General features: G+C 42.1%; 1 protein-coding gene across 2 annotated transcripts in view; it reads right to left on the minus strand.

Moving 5' to 3' along the window:
- Nucleotides 1-1,775: 1,775 nt before the first annotated feature.
- Nucleotides 1,776-25,689, minus strand: part of LOC138300145 (zinc finger protein 615-like) — a 97,733-nt gene continuing 73,819 nt past the window's right edge. For both annotated transcript variants that reach the window (XM_069239093.1, XM_069239094.1), the window contains exons 5-7: nucleotides 21,193-21,303; nucleotides 12,293-12,388; nucleotides 1,776-2,562 (exon numbers count right to left, since the gene is read on the minus strand). In XM_069239093.1, the coding sequence (XP_069095194.1) occupies nucleotides 1,937-2,562; nucleotides 12,293-12,388; nucleotides 21,193-21,303 (833 nt within the window). In that variant the 3' untranslated portion in view covers nucleotides 1,776-1,936. The remainder of the gene's footprint in view (nucleotides 2,563-12,292; nucleotides 12,389-21,192; nucleotides 21,304-25,689) is intronic.

Here is a 25,689-nt window from a genome sequence, read left to right on the forward strand (position 1 = left end):
GATCTAGGGACCAGAAGCATTGCAGTTGAGGGTGAAATGCCCAGGGATGGGGATTGTTGGTAATTATGACAGGCCTGAAGCTGTTACAGACGGATGAGCCAAGAAATCCCTCCTGGGGCGAAACGGCACATTAAAATTTCTACTGACATAACATTACATGTTACACTACATACACATTACAAGTTCCATTAACATAACATAACGTAACCTCTCACGCAAAATTCCATTAATATAGCATACGGAAGACTAGCAATTTTCCCACCAATAGATGTAAAGCGCTACAAAGGAGAAGAGCTGCTAAGGTCTGTGTTTTGGGGAGATGGCTGCGATGTCTTCAGTAACAGGTAGTGGGCCTTGGTAAGGTTCGGATAGTTCTTCCTTTTAAAATCTGTCTTGATTCATTTTGGCTGATAGCTTCATCATACGTTAAGCTGGTTAAGCCTGTGATACTTGGCAGTGGACTCTCTAGAATTTTTGCAGCAATGAGAAAAGACGAAGGGGTTTCCAGCGCATCTTTCCTCTCTTTCCTTCCTTCTCGTTCCTCTCCTCTTTGTTTACCTCCTTTTACCGTGGCCCCTGCTTCTCCATTCTCTCTTTGTGCTCTCCTCTCTACAATGCCCTTGCCAGAAATACCGAATTCTTAAAACTCATTTAAAGCCTTACCCTAAATGCTAACCTATGTGGATGCACACATAGGCCACAACACCAAATATGAAATCGAGATGAGGCATTACAGGGCAGCTAGATGTCTGGAAAAAAAAAAGATGATTCCGCTCATCTCATTCCCTTTTCCTAAATAACTCATGATCGCCAATGAAAGGAACTTTACTTACACAATATTTCTTAAAGTTGTCGGACAAGTCTGTTGGATGCATGCAGATATATGTGCATGTAACTGCGGGTGGCTTGCACTGCCATTTTTATTTTCCTCACAGATCAACCATACACCAAGCAGATGTTACGGACCAAAACATCTAGAAACCTACTGAAGGGTTAAATCGCTAGTGATCCCAAACAGACATTCATGGATTGTTTGTTTAGCAACAGGATAATTAGAAAGGTTTCTACTTTCTAGACTCTTGTACTGCATTTTTCTTTCATTTTTAGACTTCTGTGGCACTGGAGCTGCATCACTTGCCTCATCCATCAGTGGAGTTGCTGCCAGCCTGCCCATCCATACATGCACTACTGTCCCCTGAAGTACCTCGCTCCTACCCTCAGTGGCTTTGGTTTCACCAACAGACCTAGGCTGCTTTTTCAGAGTACACTCTTGGTAAGAATTATACCGACTGAACCGCGCTGAGACCAGGTATATAGTTGTTCCATACATCTTATGGTGCCCACTTGTTTCTTTGTGGGACTGGAGAAAACATTTTTTTGTACATTATAGTTCCTGGTTTTTATATGGTACGGATATTAGTCCATACCAAAATATCTTGCACGTTAGACATTCGAATCCTCAAGGACAGGCACACTCACCCCAAATAAAACCACCACCACCAGAGTGAGAATCCCTGCAAAAGACTCCCCCTAGGTACCTCTTGGCTCTTACCTAGTAAGGGATGCATGACCTGTCACTAGCTGTGTTTGTGCCTTTAGACTTGCCACCCAGAGCATATTGTGCAGTGTCGGAAAGTAACTGGGTGTTTACTTCAGGACATGGTAAAATAATGATATGCACTATTAATAAAAGAATAGTTTTCTCTTCAAATGTATTTCAAACATTGTAATCCTATGGCTTATCAGTCTGTGCAATTGCTTTCAGGGAAATTAAACAGGTTTCCGAACGGGCTTTATTTAAGAAGTGTGATTTAGTTTTGAACTTCTGGTTCTGTTACACCAAGCTACAGCACCTAGGTTGATGCTAACTATAGGCTCAGATTTTCCTAATGATGTGGTAGACCAGTCTCTTTTCCCCTTGCTTGGAAAATATCTTTTACAAAAAGTCCCACCTCTTGAAGGTATTTGATTCTGATTTGAGTGTGGAGACGATGCTTAGTGGCGTTCTCAATTCAGATTGTCTCACATCACCTTTAGGGCTGTCTCCTTTCTCCATTCGGCATTCTACGTGTGTTCGCTGGTGATAAATTAATGCTGATGACTGTGTGAAACATTTCCCACATTCAGAACAAATATGTGGCTTCTCTCCTGTGTGCGTTCGTCTATGGATTGTAAGTGTGAATTTCCTACTAAAACGTTTTCCACATTCGGTACATGGATAAGGTTTCTCTCCTGTATGAGACCTCAGATGCATGGTAAGTGTGGAGTTTTTAGTGTAGGTTTTCCCACATTCCATACATGTATATCTTCCTGTAGTTATGTGAGGCTTTTGCTGGTCAGAATACTTTTCTGAGTTGAGTTCATCTCTTTCGCTGTCATTGCACTGAGGTGGCCTGTTTGCTCCTGAGTTTAGCGTATTCAGGTTGGAGTCTTTGCTTCGCTTCCCTACTTCTCGTCTCTGTGGATTCTGGAGAGCCCGCACATTTTTCATCTCAATAGATTTTACAGCATCTGCACATCTTTCCTTATTCTTCGTGATATTTTGCTCTATGGGCTGATTACCTATTGAAATATAAAGGAGACCAAACATTACATTCTCAAAAGTACACACATTGACAGAAGAGACTTGTGCTGGTCCCATCACCACGGGAAGATAACATATCTCTCCATGCTTAAAACCTCCGACAGAGATCTACAAAGAGAGTCATGCAAAATGCACATATGTCCAAATTCCACCTGATCTGATTCATTCTTCTAAATTCCTTCTTTATGAGGTCACATTAACTATTATTTCATCATTTAGAAACAATTCATTTTAGAGCAAAATGTCATAAAGTAAAAAAAAGCACATGGTGTAGGACTGAATTTTTGGAAAGGATAATACCTTGACAAAAATTGAGTTTACCAGACACACATTCATTACATATTTGACGTCTTGATTGATGCAATTAAGGCCACACAATTCCTAATAGCTTGGTGAATTTAATGGTCATTCCTTAACTCCCATAACCATGAAGACATACTCTTTACTGGAGCAAAATGTAGTTTCCTGTATAGAAATCTGCCTTAATGGGCCTAAGCTAATTAGACACGGTCTGACAAAAAAAAACTTACGTATTTTAATATTGTGTTTAAAGAGGCATACAGTTTTAGTGTATGACCCTGTAGTTTTACTTTGCACCACTCAAAGTAGCATGCGCAGCCAGACAATAAATTACACATATCAGCGCTATGAATAAACAGTAAATTTCAAACGTCTAAACACCAAATTTTCAAAGGCATAAGTTTTAGAATACCAGAAGGTAGCATATTTGAGTGCGAAGTGTACCAATTAGTTGGGCTTACCGAATAGACATGTTTGCACCTTTTACATTTCAACATTTCTTTTATAATCACATTTCATTGGTTTTGATAGAAACAGGTGCATTAAAAACACATGAAAACACTGCATCCATCCCATCAAATTCACATGCCTCCTGAAGAGCTATCAGCTTTGCCACGTGTGTTCCCGCAAGTGTTTGTTAGACCACTGAATTCCCACTACCTCCCCCATATACCCTGGTGTTTCTTTGGACAGCCTCTAGCTGTACATATCTGTACTTCTTGTTTAGAGCACCAGTCCCCCATTCAGACAGGGTGGGCAGGTAAGGAGAGTTCAATTTGCATGGTACGTCCCTTTTTGCGATGACTGTTGCCATTCCCGCAGAAACACGGTCTCCTCGTTTGCTCCCCAGATCCTCCAGAAGACCCATCAATGTCAACTCAGGCAACAAGTGAAATGTTCTCTTTAACACCAGCGTAGGGGTGGTGGATATCTGCCTCCAGTACATAAAAACATGTGGGCAATGCCAAACTCATGGAAGAAATCTGCTTCTTGGTATCCACATAGGGCGTAAGTAGATTCACTGACTATGCCAGCTTGCTAAAGGTGTTTCATTGGAAGGTAGGATATATGTAAATAATGTAGGTGGATCAACCACAGCCATGTAGAGATTGTGATTTCTCTAGGGGCCATACATGCCTCTCGCCATTCTGTGAAGATTCTCAAATGTCTGTCGGTCATTACAGACCAATGAGTAGTAAATTTGAGAAAATCCCCCTTGACTCAGGCGACCCATCAATAGCCTGGCTTTCATTGGGCTAAAGTCTCGCAGGTGGCTGAGCTGCGTGTGCAAACTCACTAATGTGTGCTGGAGTTGTAAGTATTTATGGGATTGGGTGTTTGATATTTGGAACTGGGACGGTAGGTGGTAGGTCTTGACAGGATTTCATGTGGGAACCACTCTAGATGTAACTGCCATTCCATAGAGAGATTTGTTGCATTCAGTTTTTTTCCCCACCCTATACATTAATTTGCAGCTCACCAGGCCAAAAAAACCATCCTCTTGATCTCCAGTGTGTGAGATGGGATGGGACTACCACATAATAGATTAATATATAATCTTGGCTAAAAGTATCTAGTTCTAGCGGTATTCTAGGTCATTCCACACAGTATTCATCCAGTTGCAGATAACTAAAAGTTGTGAAGCCCAGTAATCAAGTTTGATGTCCACCGCCCCCATCACTCCCTCACAAACAGTTTGACAACACTTGTACAGAGCTATGTGCAGCGATCAACACCTCCAGAGGAAGGAGCAGATCAGGGCTACTCCCCTGGTAAGACATGATTTGGAAATGGGAAATGGGAAATTCTGTACAAAGTACAGGAAATACGGAATCGCTATCATTTTCACTAGAACAACCCTACTCAATATATTTAATGGAAGTTTAGACCAGTTATGAAGGTCCATTTTGGTGTTATGCAGGAGAGGAGGGAGGTTACAACTGTGCATAAGGTCATGCAGTACAGATATATGGATCCCTAGATACTTAAAATTCAGACGCCAAATGTGAATGGTTGGCTGCCAAGTGATTGTGTCACTGTCTCCATTTATCAGAACTAGAAGAGATTTGCTCCAGTTAGGATGGAGCCCAGAGGTCTCCCCCTACATCTTCAATATTTTCAAAACCCGAGGTACCAAGGACAGGGGATAAGAAAATAAGAGGAGCACACTGTTGGTGGATAAAGCAATCCTGTCTTCCTGGAATCCTCCCAGTTCCAGCCCTGCACCCGGGCATCACAGCCAAGGTTTCAATGGCGACGACAAAGAAGAGAGAGGATGGCCGGTACCCCTGTCTAATAGCCTTTTGGATCAGAAAGGTGCACAAAAGCACCCTGATAATGCGGACTTGTGTCGAAGGATCCCAATACAGGAGTTTAACATATCTGCGGTATCAGGGTCTTAATTCCATGTGTCTGAGGTCGTGGTCCAAGGGGGACCAATTGACAGTATCAAAGGCTATTTTGAAGTCCACAAGCAAGAGAGACAATGAATCAGGAATCTCCTGGACTCGGGTCAATGCAGTGTTGACACATCAGATACAATGCTGGTTGCTCCAGTTGGGCATAAAACCACGTTGGTCGGGGTGAATGAGGGTACCTACGACTCACTGTAGTCTATTTGCCAGGGCTTTAGGAAAGATCTTTATGTCAGTATTGAGCAGGAAGATGGTACAATGGGCAGCACATCTAACTGATGTTGTCCTGCTTAAGGAAGTACAACAATGATGGCCAAGTCTAGCTTCGGTAGATGTAGAATAAGGATGTCTCCAAATTTGCAGTAATAATTAAGCAGGAAGAAGTGATGTAAACTGGCACTAATTGTTGTTTTGGATTTCCTTTTCAGTGCAAGTTCTAAATTGTGAATGGAAGTATCCCTAAACTAATGTAAAGAAGTACTACGTGTTACTTTGCCTCAAGGGCATGGATTTTGACGCAAACCCATTGCTACTAAAAAAAAAGTAGACAGGACTTTGCACTAAAAATAAAAGCATCCAAAAGGCAAATATAAATTTTGAGAAAAGTTCTCTTTTTTTAGACTTGTGTCATACAATGACTACATGGAACAAGAGAAAGTTTAAATCCTCTAATTTCGTTACGTTCTTACAGTCTTATTCAACTGCAATTCCCATTTTGCAACTCTTTCTAGGATTTATGTTTAGTTGAACCATGTGAAATCTATATTTCTTTATTGTTTGCGATCTACGAGAAAATGCAATATCTGGAATCCCATTCTGGTGAAGCTTTTAGAACCAGCTTATTTCTGCATTTTTTCATAACTAATAGTTTGTCCAAGCTAACATGGTGAATGTCGTTCATGTTTTCAGATGTCAATATATTTTACACAGCTCAAAATTATCTGTTCTCCCTTACTCCGTTTTGTGTGCTGGATGAACAAATACAATGTTTGTGTCACATGTCCACAAGTATGGCCTCATTTCTGGGTCTTGCTGTTTTCCCCAGGCTCCTCTTCTACTTTCATGTCCCTTTGCTTTTCAACTGAATTTCCCTATAGAACCTCTATCTGAATTGACTTCATCCCTCCTCCCTCCGTGTTCCCCCATCCTGGTATATTTTATTTTTTATTTCTACATTCACTAGCCCCTTTCAAATGTCTTTCATCCCTATACCCTTTTGAGGTCTTTCCTGAGACAGCGCATTTGTTGTTGCTTGCATGACATTTTATTAGCTTACGGGGAGGCTTGAAGCCTGCCCATTGGCTGGCTTCATTGTCAATATCATGTTCTTGCTCTTCTTTGGTCAGCACATGCTGGGTTCACTTCAACTTTGTGTGTTTAAACCTCCTGTAGAGCATGGCTCAAGTACTGCTTCCTCTTTAATTATGTGTCCTTCCACTGGTCACACTTTCATGGCAGAGCGACTTTTTTATTTTTGTGTAAGCACTCCATAAAAGTGCATGTGTTTCCTCCCAATGTCCTTATACTCCTCCCTCACACCCCCTGCTCTGCAATCTGCTTTTATACAGTGCAGAATTGGACTGAGGGCATAGACATGTTTTACATGAGCAATGGATAAAGTTACACAAGATTAAAAGCATTTTTAAAAGCATTTTTTGGGTTGCATTGTTGCTTGCGCCTCCTCCCTCCCACGTTACTGCTTGTCCTGACTACTGTCATTGTTGCTTGCCCGTGTTATGTTGCTTCCCCCTGCCACCCTCCCATGTTGTGTTTCTCTCCAAGTCGTTCCATCCTCCCACTCTTGCTTTCAGCCATCCCATTCTCGTTTAATTACTTCCAGCCCTTCCTCTCACGCAGCCAGAAAAAAATAAATGGTTTTGTTAATATGTTTAGTCATGTTTAGTCATGTTGCACAACATGGCTAAAAGATTTTTTTTTTAAAAGCAGCATGGAGTGGCAGCGCTGGCCACATCAAGTGCCTTTTTAATTGCTGGCCCTAGGGCAGTGTAGGAGGCATCTTCCCCCTTTGTGTTGCATGCCTTTTCTCCCTCGAGATATCTCAATTCCACCGTCCTGAACGGAATTTAAAAAAAGGGCAATATGACGTGGCCAGCACTGCCCACATCATAGAGCTTTTTTATTTGAAATCTTTCAGCCATGTTGCATAGCAGCTGAGTTGCTGCGCAACATGGCTAAAAACACTGGCAAAGCTAATAACTTGTGGTGGACCCATAAGCCTTGTAAGCACAATGTTAAGATTCCAGGCCTGAGCTGGTGGAGCTCTAGGTGGAATAACTCTTTTAAGCCCGTCCTTAAAAGCTTTTATGACAGGAATTCTAAAGAAAGAAGTGTACTGTCTATTTTGGAGGTAGGCTGGTATTGCTGTTAAATGAACTTTAATAGATGAACATGCAATATTTGCTTTTTGTAAATAAAGCAAATAACATACAATATCCTGTACTGATGCTTTGAGTGGATTAATGTTTTTGGGTTGAAAGTAACATACAAAACATTTACATTTAGCTGCATAGCATTGTCTAGTTGTAGGTTTACGTGCCTCCTTTACAATGCTCATACATTCTGATGGAAGTTGTAGATATTCAAACTCTATGACTTCAGGAGCCAAATCGCCAGGTTGAGAATACTGGGATTGGGATGCCTGATCTGACCTTTGTATTGAGTCAAAAGGTCTGGTTTGTTTGGAAGTCTGTGATGTGGTACTACAGACAGATTTAACAGTGTTGTGTACCAGTGTTGACGTACCCTGGTGAGAGCTATGAGTATCATAGTAAGAGAGGTGTGATGAATCCTGTTGACCAGAAATGGAATTAGTGGGAGAGGGAGAAAAGCATAAGCAAATATCCCTGACCAATTGATCTTTAGAGCACTGCCCCAGGATTGATTGTGTGGGTATCTGAACGCGAAGTTTGGGCATTTTGCATTTTCGCTTGTTGCGAAAAGGTCTATGTCTGGTGTTCCCCAAATGTGAAAGTAGTGTTGGATTACTTGTGGGTGAATTTCCCATTTATGTATCTGTTGCTGCGTCCTGCTTAAGAGGTCCACTAATTGGTTGTGTATCCCTGGGATATACTCCGCTAATAGGTGAATGCGATTGTGAATCCCCCATTTCAAAATTGTCTGCGCTAGAAGGGACAACTGAGATGAATGTATGTCCCCCTGTTTCAGTAGATAATACATTGTTGTCACGTTGTCTGTCCTTATTAACACTGGTTTTTGTGTGATCTGAGGTTGGAATGCGTTGATTGCTAAGAATACTGCCAGCAATTCCAAGTGGTTTATGTGTTAAGTCTGCTGAATTGAATCCCATTCACCCTGTATTGTAAGATTGTTGAGATGGGGTACCACAACCTGTCATTGATGCATCCGTGGTGATTATTGTCTCTGGCACAGGGTCTTGAAATGGCAGCCCCTTTGATAAGTTGGTGTGATTCCACCACTGCAGAGTTGAAAGTCTGGCGGTCCAACAACACTAGATGGTTATCTTGACTCTGTGCCTGAGACCATTGTTATGAGAGGCACTGCTGCAGGGGTCTCATGTTTAGACATGCATTGGGCACTATTGATATGCAGGATGCCATAATTCCCAAGAGTTTTATGATAAATCTTACTGTGTAAGTTTGATTGTATTGAAGTTGAGTTATGAGACTGTGGAACGCTTGAATTCTTTGTGGGTTTGGGTAGACTAATGCTGACTGAGTGTTGAGAATTGCTCCCAGATATGGTTGTATTTGCGCTGTTTGAAGGTGAGACTTCTGGTAATTGATTGTGAACCCTAGACTGTGTAGGGTATCGATTGTGTAGTGTTTGTGTTGTTCAATGGTACTAGCTTTTATTAGCCAGTCATCTAGATAGGGAAAGACATGTATATACTGTCTTCTGAGGTATGCTGCAACCACTGCTAGGTATTTGGTAAATACCCTTGGTGCTGTTGTTACTCCAAAGGGTAGCACTTTGAATTGGTAGTGCTTGCCTGCTATTACAAACCTTAAGTATTTGCGGTGTGCTGGATGTATAGGAATATAGAAATAATCTTTTAGATCTAATGCTGTCATGTAGCCTTGTTTCTGTAACAAAGGGATGACATCCTGTAGAGTGACCATGTGGGAATGCTCTAAGAGAATGTACTGAATGAGAGGTCTGAGATCGAGGATTGGTCTGAGAGTGCCATCCTTTTTTGGTATGAGGATGTATAGAGAATATACTCCTTTTCCTTGTTGATTGATGGGTACTACCTCTTTTGCACCTTTGAGTAGGAGAGATTCTACCTCTTGTTTTAGCAGAACAATGTGTTCCAGAGAAAGCCTGTGTGAACGAGGGGGAATGTTTGGTGGAGTGGAGATGAGTTCTAGGCAATAACCATTGTGGATAATTGACAGTACCCACATATCTGATGTAATTTGTTGCCAATGATGGTGACAATGTTGCAGTCTTCCTGCCACAGGAGATGTGTGCTGTGTGGGGATGCAGAGAAAGTCACTGCTTTGATGCGGTGGAGGCACCTCTTGTAGCAGTGGATTTGCCCCTACCTCTGAAATTGTGTCCTCTATAGGGACACCTGAAAGATCCCCTAGAATAATACTGTTGTCCCTGTTTTTGTTGGGACGTAGAGGCTTCTGATGTTTGGGGTTTAAAACCTCCTCTGAATTGGGGCTTACGAAAAGTGCCCATAAAAGGTGTCGTGTAAAGGGCTTCCATGGCCTTTGCTGTATCGGAGTCCTTTTTTAATTTTTCATTGGTGGTATCCACCTCAGGTCAAAATAGTTGTTTTTATTGAACAGCATATTAAGGACTGCTTGATTTGAATCCTGGAGGACCGCAACCAAGCATGCCTTCTGATCATAACACTAGTATTTATTCCCCCAGCTGCAGTGTCAGCTGCGTCTAGGGCAGATCTAATTTGATTGTTGGCAGTAGTTTGTCATTCTGCCACTACCTGCTGTGCCCTTTTCTGGTGTTCTGTAGGAAGAAATTGAATGAACTCCTGCATTTCATCCCAATGGGTCCTGTCATACCTGGCTAAAAGAGCTTGGGAGTTGGCAATTCTCCACTGATTTTCAGCTTGAGTTGCCACTCTTGTCTGCTGCATCAAATTTGCTGCTATCTTTATCACCGGAAGGACATCCCCTGTGGACTGACTATTTACACTTTTCCTAGCTGCACTGACCATGATGGAATCAGGCGGCAACTGTTGTGTTCTGAAAATTGGATCTGATGGTGCAGCTTTATATTTTTTACCCACCCTAGGTTTTAGTACCTTAGCCTCTGGTGGCTCTTTAAAAATGTTATCAGCATGTTTTAGCATGGCCAGTAGCACTGGCAAACATTGATACTGTTTATGTGTAGAGGATAGGGTGCTGAATAGAACATCATCATCTATGGATTAAGAGCGCACCTGCACATTGTGGAATGTGGCTGCTCTGACAATGACCTGATTATAAGCCGTGGTGTCTTCAGGTGGAGATAACCTTGTGGGATACAGATTAGGGTCATTAGATGGAATTGGGTCAGAATCGTACATATCCCATGGGTCTATATTATAAGGATTGTCACCCATATAATCCCCAGGTGAGGAGACAGGAGATTGTGCAGAAAACTGTGTGGGTGAGTGGTAGCAAAGTAGGAAGGAAATGCGAATGTGGTGGAGAATGCGGAGTTTGGCTTCTTGTGCTTAAATATTTTCGCTGGTGAAGGCCCAGATTCCAAACCTTCTTGGAATGACAGTTTCCTCTTGGTTATAGGAGGAGGAGAGGCAATAATTTTCCCTATACCCTTTTGGATTTGTATTTTCCTTTGTTTATGGTCCATGACCTGAAGAATGGGCCTAATGTCTGTTGATTCCTCTGAAGATGGAACATGTTCACTTCCCACAAAAGCTTGGTGATTGACTGCATTAAACGGGCCGAAAATGTGGTCTCTGAAGCAGATGGACGTTTTTTCGGCTCCGAAGAGGAGCTTGGATGCTTTGACTATGAAGAGGAGCTTAGATGTTTCGGCTACAAGCTGGTATGAAGACGTTTCTGGTTTGAAGTGGAAGCTTCCATCTTCTGACTCGATATATATATATATATAAATTGATGCTTCATATGTTCATAGGTCATTGCAGTTTCTGTGCATGTTGTTTTGATTAGATGCTTATGAGTCTATTTTATCTGTCACAATAGGTAAATTTTGTCTTAACTATTTATCAAGAAGCATTTCACTATTGAAACATTGAGGAAAAGATTTAAAAAGTTATAAAAAGTACCCAAATTACCTTCAAATACCACAACACTTGAAAGTTTGTTATACAATACATCTTTAAATCTCAACATATGATCTTACTTATACATATGTTCCCTTTCTATGTAATCATTAATCTATATGTGTATTACTGTAGTCCTACTGTACAAGAGAAAAAATTATCTTTCCAATGCACTACTGTCTCACCCTAAACCTCTCTCAATCTATCCTCTATCTCCACTCTCTGACTCATTCCAAACCTCATTCTACTTCTATTATCTTCAAAATAACCCTTCCTAGACTCTTCCCTCCATTATGCCTCCTGGCTCACCCCAAACCTCAGTTTACTGATAAGATCTCCCAAGCAACCCTGCTAGGTTTCCTTTATGTACCTCTCCTTTGACTCATCCTAAACCTCTTTGTACTGCTATGATTTCCTAATCCCTTTCAACAGACTCGTCCCTCATTCATCTCTCCTTTACTCATCCCAATTGACACTTTCTAGATTCTTCCCTTTTCAATCCTTCCATTACTCTATTCAATCCAGCTAACAGACTGGCATGTCCACTGCTCAAATTAACTTCTATTTCCTGTACAAAAACTAATACTATACTTATATTTTCCTATACTAATCCACTACTAATCCTTTTGGGTTCCAGAGTGCCATGCCTCGCCAGGGGTAGTAAGCGCTATATAAATACAATACAAATACTGTGCGCTCAAGCCTTTTATTGTGCCCATGGTACTCCCTTACCTGTGCCTATTACTTCAGGTTCTGGCTCCACTTTTAAAGTTGACTTTTCCTCATTGAAACTCCCAAGGAAAAACCCAGATGGGACATCCGGACCAGCTGGAAGTACAAAAACAAAGTCTGCTGACAAGTTTCATATAAAGTATTATGTAATTATTAAAACGCTTTAAATCTAATGTTTGCGCTTATCTCTATTGATATCCTGGATCTGTGGGTGCAGCTAAGGTCATTAATCTGGGATAAAGTCTTCACCTACGCCATAAATCCATATCTGGTCCTTTCAAAATACTGTTGTTCGGGCAAAATTCCAATTATGATAGTGTAATTCACCTACCTTCTGGCATTTTGCTTTACACTTTTAAAGTGAGAATCCACAAAACTATGTAATTATGCCACATAGTGCAACTGGAGTTCATTCAGGTAAAAGTCCAGCAACAGGAGCATCAGAGCAACACAAACAAGCAAATGGCAAGCACCTTTTATTTGCAGTACTTGCGCTTTCTTCTGCTTTTTTTGTTGTGAAGTTGTAAATGGGTCAAAGAGTGACACAAGGACACATTCTGCCCTACACTGTAGCTTGAATTGCCAGATTGTAATCATTATGTTTAATTTATTTAAAATGTGCACATAATTACACATAAGGAAATTATGCAAATTTCACACACACACCTATATTTTATTGATGACAGGTTGTACATAGGCTACATGTGCTCTTGGACAGAAAACATATCAAGGAAATGCTTTCTTGACTCTGAGACCTTGAAGTTGAGTGAGCCAATGTTGGACTGGTCTTTTTGGCAGTCTGGCACTGTCAAAAGAGCCAGCATAAAAGGGCCTGTGTGTGGGCTGTTTTCTTTGGTCCTGTCACAGTCAAGAGGACCAAAAAAAAGGTTCCTTCCAGGATGGCCCATCTGGCAGTGCCAAACTTCCAAAAAGTCAATCCAACACTGGCTAGAGCAAGCAGTAGATTCCTCTTGCCAGGATCCACTTGATACCTCCCTAATTTAATAACTTGTGGGGTAGGTATTGCATCAGTTTTTTCGGCTGAATCTCTCCCACAGTCTTTGGGTCAGTTTAGACCTGCTGCGAAATTAGATTGAAGGTGGAATGGTTGTGGCCACTACATGGTGGTCACTGGCACGTTCCTTTCTTTGCCAATTGTCATGTCTAAAAAGTTTTAAGGGATTCTCCCCTTTGACCTGCTTTAAATATATGACCCTTAGAGAACAATCCTCACAACTCTCACATGCCCCAAAATAATAGGCAAGAGTGGCTATTACCAGAGGGGAACAAGAACAGTAGGCCCAAGACAATGATCATCTCAGTGGAACAAACTCGGAGAGCAACGTACCTTGGATTTATTATTTGCTTGTGGCTGAAGAAATACCTGTGATTCACACTGTTCCAAGTCTAGTAACACAGTGGTAAACAGAACCTCCTGAGGCTGGGGGAAAGTGGGAAAAGCACACAAACTACGGCAGTCATTTGCTGTGCTACTGAGCTTGCTGCCACCTCATAGCACCACGTTGATATCCATCACCACCAAACCACAGTAATGCTGCCACCTAAATGAAGATAAATGCCGATCAGAGCAAGTAGTTGGAAGTGGAGACTTTGCAAGAGGTGATACCTGTGTCCAGATTCTAATCAGGGCTTCGTGAAAGGCCAGTTACGAACTACAGAACCTATAGTAAATAGACTTGAACTTATAACCCTTTGCCCCAACAATATTGGATGCACATTGGATCTATTTTATCAACAGAACAAATAAGGGTGCAACATGGAGGTACAATATTAATCGTAGGTAGATTATTCAATTAACACTTTAATTTGGCTTCCAAAGAGTACATTTTTCATCTAGGAAGCATAAGACTTTAAAATTCAATATTTTTGTCTCATTCGGACTCAAGTGGATCAAGGTGGCATAGCCATCTTGGTGGTGTTGGACTTATCTGCAGCATTTTAATTGGTGTCTCCAACCCACTTGGTGCATAGATTGCGACGGGCTGGGATAAGACACACCGCATCAGCATTACTGAGTGCTTTGCTTACCAGCAGAACTCACACAGTTAGCTGCAGGAATTCTAGGGCTCATCCTATGCAACTAGCATGTGGAGTTCACCAGGGGTCTTCACTTAGCCCAAAGTTGTTCAATCCTTATGTAGCTGCACTTCCAAATCTGGTGAGGTCTTTTGGCTTTCGGGTGCAATCTTACCCACATAATACTCAGATAACTGTCTCAATGTCCAGTGACTCACAGGCTGCGGCTGAAAGTTTTAAGAAATGTATTTTAAACATCTGTAGTTGGTTGAAGGGTAATTGCTTAAAGCTTAATGCAGAAACAACAGAGATCCTGATCTTTCTTGGCCAGAATTCTTTGTGGTCAGTGGCATGGTGGCCAGAGACATGCGGTCATCTTCCCACCCCAGTTACCATTGCAAAGAACTAAGGAGTCATCTTTAACAATACAATGCCTTTTGACTCACAAGGTAAAAGAACAACCAGAACTTGTTTTTACATCATCAAGATGTTGAGAAAAATACTTTCCTCCATGCACCCCGAAATTAAAGCTGCTGTAGCGATCGTTCTAGTAACATCCAGGCTTGACTACTGCAATGCACTTTATCTTGTCATCAATTAATCTTTTCTCAGACAATTCCAGGTGATCCAGATTGCAGCTCTTTTGGTTCTGAACATACCGAAGGGTCTCTTAATAAGAGAGGACCTGTGTCCTATGCACTGCTTATCAGTCCTAAAGAGAGTGCGTTTTAAAACCCTTTGTATGGTACACAAGGCCTTGTATAAGCAAGGATCACTTGCTCTGAGGTCTGCATTTCTTTGGTATCGCCCCGCAAGACAACTAAGATCCTCCTATGAGGAAGGTAGTTATTCCTAGATGGGGAGGTCGCACTTTTGCGATAGCAGAGGCCAAACTCTGCAATACAATGCCTTTACAGTTATCCAGCATAGACTCTCATATGACTTTCCAGAAGCAATTGAAGACTTGGCTGTTCTCTCTCTCTTTATTTAGCCCTTGCTGGAGGATACCTCTTTCTGAGAGCTTTGATGCCTAAGGACCTAATGTGCTCTTCAAAACACAAATACAAATATTCCATTCCTTTGCAATCTTAGCCAAAAAGAAAGTCCACAATGCATTCATCAATTTTTGCATGCTCCTTTATTTATTCCCAAATATCACCAAAACAAATATAGATGCCAACATTTCAAATGCAATCAATTTAGCCATACAAAGTATACAGCTTTAGTGTGCTGAGCACAGTTTTTTTATGTTTTGATGTAGCAAAAGTCCTTTTTGGAATTGATATGGGTGCAATATGTCGAGAGGTGCAGTCGGTCATGCCTAAATCATGCTCTAAGTCTATGCACCAGGGGTTATTGCCTTCACTGTAATCCATGCTGCTCTGTGTGTCTAGTGCAGCAGCTCAGGTGCAAGTTGTGCTATGCACTTGGTGTTCTTGATTTTCGTTGTGACCCAATCTGTTGCAGTGTAGTTGGTGGTGATACAGGCCAGGTGCACATTGAGGTGCTGGAGGTCGGTAATAGATTGTGTCCTACCAGTGTACATTTGGTGTTGTTGTGTCCACTGCTACCTGAAACAAAGGGTAATGTAATGGAAGGTATGTTTGACTGGAAATGACTTGCAGCTTCATGCCAGTACCTTTATTTTTGCCCATTATGTCACTCTAGACAGAGACGAGCCTTATGGAAATCACTCCTGTCCTGCTACAATTGGAACGGTCCAGATTTTAAGGAAAATATTTGTTGTGAATGAACCATCAACAGTGGAGATGGATAGGGGGTGTTAGAAAGCCCTGCAAGTCTGAAGAGTATAATGATAAAGGCAAGTGGTCAGTTATAACTGAGGTGTGACCGGAAGCTTTGCAGATTGTGTCAATCACAGGGGAGAAAAAGTTTTTAGAAGATTACATTGTGGAGGCGTATGCCTGTCACAATAAAATAAAGTGACCTTTTCACTCTATTGCTGTGTCTGTGGTCGAATGCAATGGGATGTACTTAAAGTCATAAGGACAGGTCAGATTGCAAAAAACATAACTCTAGGTTTTTATTTCGGCCTGATAATCCTGTTATCCAGAGTTCATGCATGGGGACCTGTGTCTTGGCAGCCTCCTAGGTCCGCCCGGTTTTGTTGTGGGCTTCTACCCTTGCAGCGGCTTTGTTGAAGCTGTGTCCTTATCTTCCTGCTCCCCCTTGGTCGTGCCAAATAGGTTGTGTCCTTATTATTTCGGTCTCTCCTGTTTCTATGGGGATTCTGTTGGCATTGCCTAGACCTTCATTTTGGGGGTCTTCCCCATGAAGGCCTTTATCGTCAAAACGGCGGCCATCAGGTGACACAGGACCTTTGTCTCACCCTGTAAATCGGAAAATAAGGAAGAACTGTATTTTTAAAGAAGGCCCCAGATGCTCACAATTATGACAGTAAGTTTAAGGGGCAACCATCCTGCAGTTGGTCCGTGGCTTTACCATTATTGAACTGCTGGGCTCAGCCTGTTCTATTAAGGCAGTTTTTGCCTCTAGGTAACCTCAACTTTACTTAAATAATATTATCAATCAAAAAGCATTGACTGCTTCTTTCAGAATATATACTTATAATCCTGGCAGTAGCTCGTTTGTCACTGCAGGTTAATCCCTATTTTCCTGGCAGTAATCTATTGGTTAATGAAGAGATTAAATGAGTGCTAGGGAAACAGGATGCCCCAGGATTAATGTTAATGGGATTCTTCACCACTACTAATTTCTCTGAATTTGGCCCATCGCTATATTTGCTACCACCTATGATCACTTGTGGCTGTTTAGTTGACCTTTAGGTAGTGTGTCGTGCACTTCCTTTGTTGGTACAATTCTTCCCCCCTTCCAATGTTCCTCCTCAGACCACACTTTCGCATATGCTAGTTACTAACTGTGCATTTGTCATTTAGTAGCTTCCCTTTATGTCCACAGAGAAACAACTTCAACAATCAGTCATTTTTAACCACTTTACTGGTTTAGCAACAACCACCACGAAGCCAATTCATCTAACCAGTAGTGACAGCTTGATGTTTCAGCCCTCTCGACCACCTTGATCCCCATCCAGTTAACAATGACCTCACAACAACACACGTGGCCAACTGCTGGAGCATCTAGGAGATCTATGGACCCCTCTTCCATCCATCTCCTCAAGCTTACCCGTTACAAGCCCTCACACTTCAACCACTTCCTCATCACATTCTCCACTATCTACGACCCTTCTGGTATGCGAACAAAGTCACCTACCAAAAAGGGATCGCACACTGCATCTGTCCCTAGGTTACACTACACCCCAATCGGCACTACTGCCCCCTCACCACGGGGATAAACTTGCAGACCTTAAACAAGACCTTCATTTAGTTAAAGCCGATATCGAAATAGTTTTACTCATCACCTCGAACCTCCAGAAACTATGGATTTCTAACCAGGCAGCTTGGAGTATTAGTACCTCACACTCTAAACATTATAATCCTTCCTCAAGGGGAACGTCAAATTTTTCAGGACATGTGACATTGTTTAAGGAGAGCTCACATATCTTACTTTGGAGATCTCAACCACCTCCTCTAGACCCCAGAGGGTTAAAGATCGCTTATCTGATGCGGCTATTTACTCCCTTCTGTTATCATACTCCACCACTTATAAATATTTGATCACCTTCATCTGTCCCTTTCCAGACTATTCTTTCCACCTCCTTCAGAGAACCCAGCTACAACTATAGAGCCATGGATAAGCTCAATCTATTACATGTCCCCATGTCAATGCTTCCTAACTGCAGGCCAGCAGTGAAACATGCAGTGGACATCGCCAATCTCATCCTTGCACCTGATCTTGATCTTCTAATCTTAACTGAAACTTGGCTTAATGACACCTCCTCACCCATTCTGAACATCCCAGTCCCTCCCAACTATGACATTATCGGATTGGCTCGATCCAAAATCGAGGGAGGCATAGCTTGCATATAGCGCTGCCCCTGAAACAAGCACAAACTGAGCGAATACACGTTTTGGGAAGACCTAGGTGTTGAACTATGGAATAATGACAAGATTGTATGCAAACTCCACACAATTTAGCTCTCCCCTGCAAATTACCTGCCTTTCACAGAACAATTTATGAAGACCATCTCTTCTATCTTTGACAAATACTACAATCAGATCTTACCTGGGAATTTCAACATTCATTGGAAAGAATGAAATGGACCCTTACTGAACATCTTCAAGGATTTCCTTTCTGACCTCCACCTAATCCAGTTATGTAACAGCCCTACACACATTAGAGGTTCCACCCTTGACCTAATCATCTCCAAGAATAATGTCATACAATTGGAGTCCATAACACCCTCTGATTGGTCAGATCACCATCTAATCTCCTTCCTCATCTTGGAAAAGGTGTTGATTAAACAGGGCTAACCTCATAAATCCAGACGATGATCTAGAGACATGAGAAATATTAATCTAACCAATTTAACCTCTATGAGTAACAACCTCCTACTTCCTCCCACAAACTAGACAAATGAGAATGATCTTACTGATCATTATTTCAAATCTATGTCTAACATTCTTGACACAATTGCTCTGAAACAGTTAAAAAGAATAGCTAGTGGACATTCCAAATCCTGGTTCAATGGCAACCCAAATGAGGAAAGACACAGCTTAAGACTCGCTGCGAAAACATGGAGAAGTTGTCCCTCCATTGCTCACCTCAAGCACTCAAGTTCACAAAGAAGTACTTACAAGAAGCACATCAGAAGCTCCAAATCAAACTACTTCAGGACCCAACTTTACAATAGCAAAAACAGAATTAAAAAAACTTTATGAAAGCATCAAACAACAATCTGTCTGCAAATCTAACCACCAATCACTGGATTATGGATCACTGCCTAAATGACATGTTAATCTACATTTTACACAGACCAAACTAGGAAAATTGATTTACACCTGCAACATGCTTCCCAGTGGCTACATAGTCAGGTACAGACCAATTTTCCCTCCAAACACAGCATCCGGTGAGCTCCAGTCATATTGGGCTTAAAACTAAAAATAATCTTGATGAAGCCGATATACTCAAAACAATTATTTCTATCAAACCGTCTAATCACTTTAATGATAAACTGCCCACCAATATCATTAAAGGAGCTTAGATCTTTCATTCTCCCGCTTTGGACTAAGATTCTTAATACATCTCTCTCCCAGGGCTTGTTTCTGGATTGTTTAAAGATAGGACAGGTCACCCCAATCCCAAAACAACATAATGCGGACTTGTGTGATCTTAATAGTTTCTGCCAAATTACCAACATCCCGACAGTTTCAAAGTTACTAGAGAAATGTGTGCACCTGCAAGTCTGCAAACACATTGAGGAGTTTCATCTCCTTGACCACAGTCAATCCGGTCTCAGAACGGGACACAGCACTGAAATGGCCCTAACTCACATTACAGATGATTTTCTTAGGTTACTTGATCAGAACAAACCTTGCTTGCTTATTCTTCTGGATCTTTCATCTGTTTTTGATACGGTCAAACATGAGAATTTAATCAGCCTCCTAGAGAATAGGATGGGTCTATCTAGTCCCGTCTTAAATTGGTTTGCCTCATTCGTAAATAATAGAGCTCAAACATTCAAAACCAACTATACCCTCTCTGACACTGCTCCGCTTTCAATAGGAATCCCTCAACGTTCCACACTGTCACCCACGCTATTCAACTTGTGCATGGAACCCCTTACTGAAATTCTGAAGCTTTCAAACATTCGAAACCACATGTACGCTGACAACACACAATTAACCGTGAAAATTTCCTCTCCTGAAGATATCAAAACTCGCAATTCCACCTTACTGAAAACCCAACAATGATTAACCAGCAATCACCTGATTATCAACACACTCAAAACAGAATTCCTCTTGATTGCCCCCCAATAAATAACTATGCCCCCATAGAAGAATGGCTCAAACAACTTACAGCTTCCAATTGTGTCTCTCACGTCATTGACTGTACTAGATCACTTGGCATAACATTGGATAAACACCTGAATATGCAAGATCATATCAAGTCTACTACCGAGGCAGCTAACTACCTTCTGAGCACTCTTAAGAAAATCAAACCCTTCTTACCTCCTGTAGACTTTCAGTTGGCAGTTCACGCACTAGTAATTTTAGACTAGATTATGGAAGTGCTATTCTTGAAGGTCTACCTAAAACAAGATTGGCACGACTGACAGATACTTTGAACTCAGCTGTCAGGTTCATCACGGGATCAAGAAGATCCAACTACATTACACATGACCTGAAACTTTTAAAATGGCTAATGTTTGAAGCAAGGATCCAGCTGAAGATAGTCTGCATGACTCACAAGGCCAATAAACTCAAACTGTCTGGCGCCTGATGCTCCTTACAAAGCGCGTACTTTCTACTGCTGAAACCACAGAAATTCAACAACAGGAAGCTTACAACCGCTCCTTCTCCAGTCTAGCCCCAGGAATATTGAACACACTGCCTCCAGAAATCAGATCTAACCTCTCGACTACATCCTTCAAAAATGAAGCAAAAATGCTTCTGTTCCAGCAATAGCTGCTTTTATTCTTTTCAGCTGGGCCCTCTCCCTGTGAACACTTTGATGCTAGAATCGATCAGGCAGCTAGTTAGATGACTCTGCAGTGGTGTTGTTTATTCTTGAGATTGCATTGTTCTCTTTTTATGTTTGGTTTATTTGTTTGATATATAACTTGCATTTTTCCACTTTATGTATGATTTGTTTGCTTTTGTATAGCGCTCTGATGCCCTTAAGGATCATGCTCGCGCCACATAAAACACCTCAAATAAATCAAATAAAAATAAAATAAATAAATGTGACCACTACTTACGAACCCGTAGGAAAACTGCCAGTCCCCTTCAGCTCAGAGTCCTGATTTTCCATGGAACAGGTTTCTTCTCCACTCGTACTGTGAAATGAAACACATTGTGCAAGAACTTCCTTTTCTGCCAAAAGTAAGTAATACTGTTAGGAAAAGTTCATTAATGTCACATACTGTAAAGTCTACTAAACATACAAGGCCAGAAACAAACCAGCTTATGTAGTGAAATGGGGGAAGAGAGGTGTGATCTTAAATTTAGACATCTTTAATCCTCTTGTTGTAACAACTGAGGGCCATGTTTGATATACCAGAAAACATACATATTTTTCACATGGCGATGGATCAGCGATTTAATAATCTGTACAGTGTGTAAGTTATAGTACCTGAGGTGAGAGCTGTGCTACCTTCTCGGACACCTATACAAAAATTGGATTGATAGTAATATCCCCTGAATCGGAGAAGACCAAAGGATATCCTGCTGCACAAACTTGATAAAAAATAGGTGTAACTATTAACCAGGAAACCAGGATAAGTTCAGAATATGTCATGGAAACCAGGAAAAGTAAATGAATATGTCTACAACAAAATAATGCTACTTACCACCTTCCCGGACATGATAAATTGAACCATGCTTCCTTTGTATAGGAAGCCTCGATTTGATTCCACCTCATGTCTCTTTCATCAAGCACTAGACACTCCCTGGCCATTTACTTCACTCCCCTCAAGGTTCATTTTCATCCCTCCTTTCTCACTTTGTCACTGTTTTCTGCCATTTACTTCCTCCGTCTTCTCCCCCCTCTTGAATGAGGTGCTGGTCCCCAAAAATGAGGTGCTAGTCTCCATAAAAGAGTGCCGGTCAGCCCCACCTAAAACCTCTGGTTCAAATTGAGCTCTGTAGAACGCCAACATATCTTATAAATTCATTAGAAGAGAGAATTCCAGTTCTGAAAAATAGGGGGAGGAAGCCATCCAAATCAAAGTACAAATTAACTAGAAAAGTCATCAGAGGCCAAAAATGGTAACAAAAGGAATCACTTAAGAAAGGAAGGACCGTGGCGTTACAGATAACTTAATTGTATTTAGGGCTAAAGATTTTGCTACAAATAGACAAGAGCATCTGCTCCAGCAGACAAAGTCATTTGTGACTACAGTTGGGGATCAAATACTTAAATAATTAAATAAGACAGACATGCCACTGCCTCATTTATTTCTAGGCGTGAGGGCTGGATTTTGCTTGTTATGCATGGGGAAGGAGGGCAGAAGTTATTCCCTTTTACAACAGAACTAGCCTTGCAAGGGCTGCAGACAACAAAAAATGTGTAAGAGAATGAAGTGTATGTATGTGTGGGATGAGAACCATGGACAACTATTGGCAAAGCCAATAGGTCACGCCTATGCAGGACCTATTGGCTTCAGTAATTTGAGTTAGCCAGGTTGTAGACCAGCCTGGCAGCTGTTCAGCATGGCTAAAAGTGACATAACGGGGAGTAGCGCTGAGTGTCGTAAAGTAGAGTGTCATGGAGTAGAGTGGTGGTATTATGGAGTGGCATACAGAGGGATGGACTACTGTGTCGTAGAGTGGAGTGGCATAGAGTGTTGTTGGGTGGTACAGAGCACAATGGACTGATATGCAGGGTGTTGTATAGAGTGGAGTAGAGTGCTGAAGTGTGGTGTAGAGAGGAGCAGATTGTCACAGAGTGAAGTGGCACCAAGTGTAGTAGAATGGAATGATATAGAACAGTGGTAGAGTGGAGTGGCATAGAGGGGCATGGAGTGTATTGGCATAGAGTGGAGTACTGGAGTGGCTTATAGTGGAGTGTTGGGGTAGAATGGAGTAGTGTGTGGTTGAACAGAGTGGAGTAAAGTGGTATGAAGCAGCGTGGAGGAAGTTGCATAGAGCGTCTTAGAATGGAATAGTGTTGTAATGTGGCAAATAGTGGACTGGACTTGCGTAGAGTAGAGTGTCATAGAGTTTAATGGAATACAGAGCTGTTAGACCTGACAGCCTCCCTCCACTTTTTTGACACTGTTTTTACTGGTTTTAGGACTCTGCGCACTTTACCACTGCTAACCAGCGCTAAAGTGCATATGCTCTCTCCCTTAAAACATGGTAACATTGCCTCAGACCCAGTTGGCATATTTGATTTACTTGGAAGTCCCTAGTAAAGTGTGCTGCATGTTCCCAGGGCCTGTAAATTAAAAGCTATTAGTGGGCCTGCAGTACTGATTGGGCCACCCACATAAGTAGCCCCTTAACTATGTCTCAGGGCTGCCATTGCAAGGCCTGGGTGTGCAGTCTCACTGCCACTTTGACTTGGCATTTAAAAGTACTTTGTAAGCCTTATCTCCCCTTTTTCTCCATATTAGTCTAAAGGTAGTGGAAAACTCTTAAAGCCTTTTCCCACTGCATCAAGGCTACCCTCATATACTGTTTGAGTGGTAGATTCTGATCAGAAAGGGGTAGAAGGGCATATTTAGTGTGGCCAGAATGGTAATACAAAATCCAGCTTACTAGTGAGGTTGGATTTTATATTACCATTTTAGAAATGCCACTTTTAGAAATTGAGCATTTCTCTGCATTTAAATCATTCTGTGCCTTACAATCCACTTCTGGGCTGGGCTGGTTGACAGCTCCCTTGTGCATTTCACCCAGACAACCACAAACACAGGATGCTCAGTCACATCTGCATACTGAATGGGTCTTACTGGGGTGGAAGGGTGGAGGGCCTGACACTTACTTTTCAAAGGACAGTGGCCTGCCCTCACACAATGGACTGTCAATCCCCCTACTGGGACCCTGGCAAACAGGGGTGTACTGAAAGGGGACCTTGTGCACTTCGAAACCAGTCTTTGAAGTCTTCCCCACTTCAAAGGCACTTTTGGGTACATAAGATGGGTCTCTGACCCTACCAATTTAGTCACTTCTGGTCACATCAAGATTCTTCTTGGGACAGACACCCTACTCCAGGACCTGCAACCTGCCAAGTGGAACTGCCTGGCTGCCCAAAGGACTCACCTGGACTGCTTCTCTGAGAAGGACTGCTTCCTTGCGGTTGCCCTGCTGCCTTGCTGGCCTCTGGCTTTGCTGGGAAGTGCTCTCCAAGGGCTTGGATTGAGCTTGCCACCTGTTTCCTGAAGTCTCAGGGCATAAAAGACTTCATCTCTGCAAAGAACTCCTTGTGAGGTGAAAAATCGACACACAGCCTGCCGGAAACTACGCATTAGCCTGCTTCCTTAGTGGAGAAAGAATCTCTGCATCACCAAACCGGAACAATGCAGCCCTGCACCCCGAGTGATCGACGCATCACCGAATTGGAACAACGCAGACTGACTTCCTGCGTAAAGAATTGGCGCAGCGCCTGCAGTGCGACAGAAACTCTGACGCATTGCCCACCGGATCGACGCAGCCCCTGTGACTTCATCATGCGTGCCCAGGATTTCTAAGCATCGTCCCTGGGCATTAAAAGACCCTGTATCGCAAGGAGGATTCAAGCCTCCGCGCCGGAATTCAACGCAAAGCACTTGCCGCTTAGAAAAGAATCAACGCATTATCTGCGTGTTCCCGGAAAGCCGACGCACACCCTTCGTTTTCCACACATCTCCTCCTCTGTGGTCTCTGTGCGTGTAATTTTGACGCAAACCAGGTACTTTGTGCTTGCAAGAGACAATTGTTGCTTTTAAGAACTTATGACTATTCTCATTGATATCAAAGGTGATATTTTTAATTTGAGATTATCCAATCTTGCTTGTTTTTTACCTTAAATTAATCAGATAAATATCCTACATTTTTCTAAATCTGTGTGGTGTCTTTTTGTGGTGATTCCACTGTGTTATTGCATGATTTATTGCACAAATAGAGTGAGGGTCCTTGCTTGGACAGGGAGTAACCTGACTCCCAAGCAAAGACCCTATTTCTAACAAGAGCCAAAGAGGAGAGTGTTGCAGAGTGGAGTAGAGTGGCCTAGAGAGAAGTGGTGCAGAGTGCAGTGGTGGAGAGTAGATTGGTATGGAGTGCAGTGGCTTAGAGTGCACTGTTTTTGTGGAAAGTGGTATAGAGGGCACTGCTGTAGCGTGCAGTGGTGTAGCATAAGTACAGTGTGGTACAGAGTAAAGTGGAGTGGTGTAGAGAGCAATGGTGTAAAGTGGATTGGCGCAGGGTGGAGTAGAGTGGCGTAGATATAATGGCATAGAGTAGATTGTTTCAGAGTAAAGTGAAGTTGCGAAGGGTAAAATGAAGTAGTACAGGATAGAGTGCAGAGTCACATAGAGTGCAGTCATGTAGAGTGCAGAGGTGCTGAGTAAATTGCAGTAGCCTTAAGTGTAGTGGTGTGGAGTGCACTGGCGTAGAGATGAGTGGTGCAAAGTAAAATGAAATTGCATAGAGTGCAGTGGTGAAGAGTAGAGTCAAGTTCAGCGTTGAAGAGTGCAGTCTTACAGAGCAGAGAGTCTTAGAGTGTAGCGGTGTAGAGTGCATTGGCATAGAGTGCACTGGTGTAGAGTGTTACACAGT

The sequence above is a fragment of the Pleurodeles waltl genome, chromosome 6, assembly GCF_031143425.1.
Source record: "Pleurodeles waltl isolate 20211129_DDA chromosome 6, aPleWal1.hap1.20221129, whole genome shotgun sequence".
NCBI lineage: Eukaryota > Metazoa > Chordata > Amphibia > Caudata > Salamandridae > Pleurodeles > Pleurodeles waltl.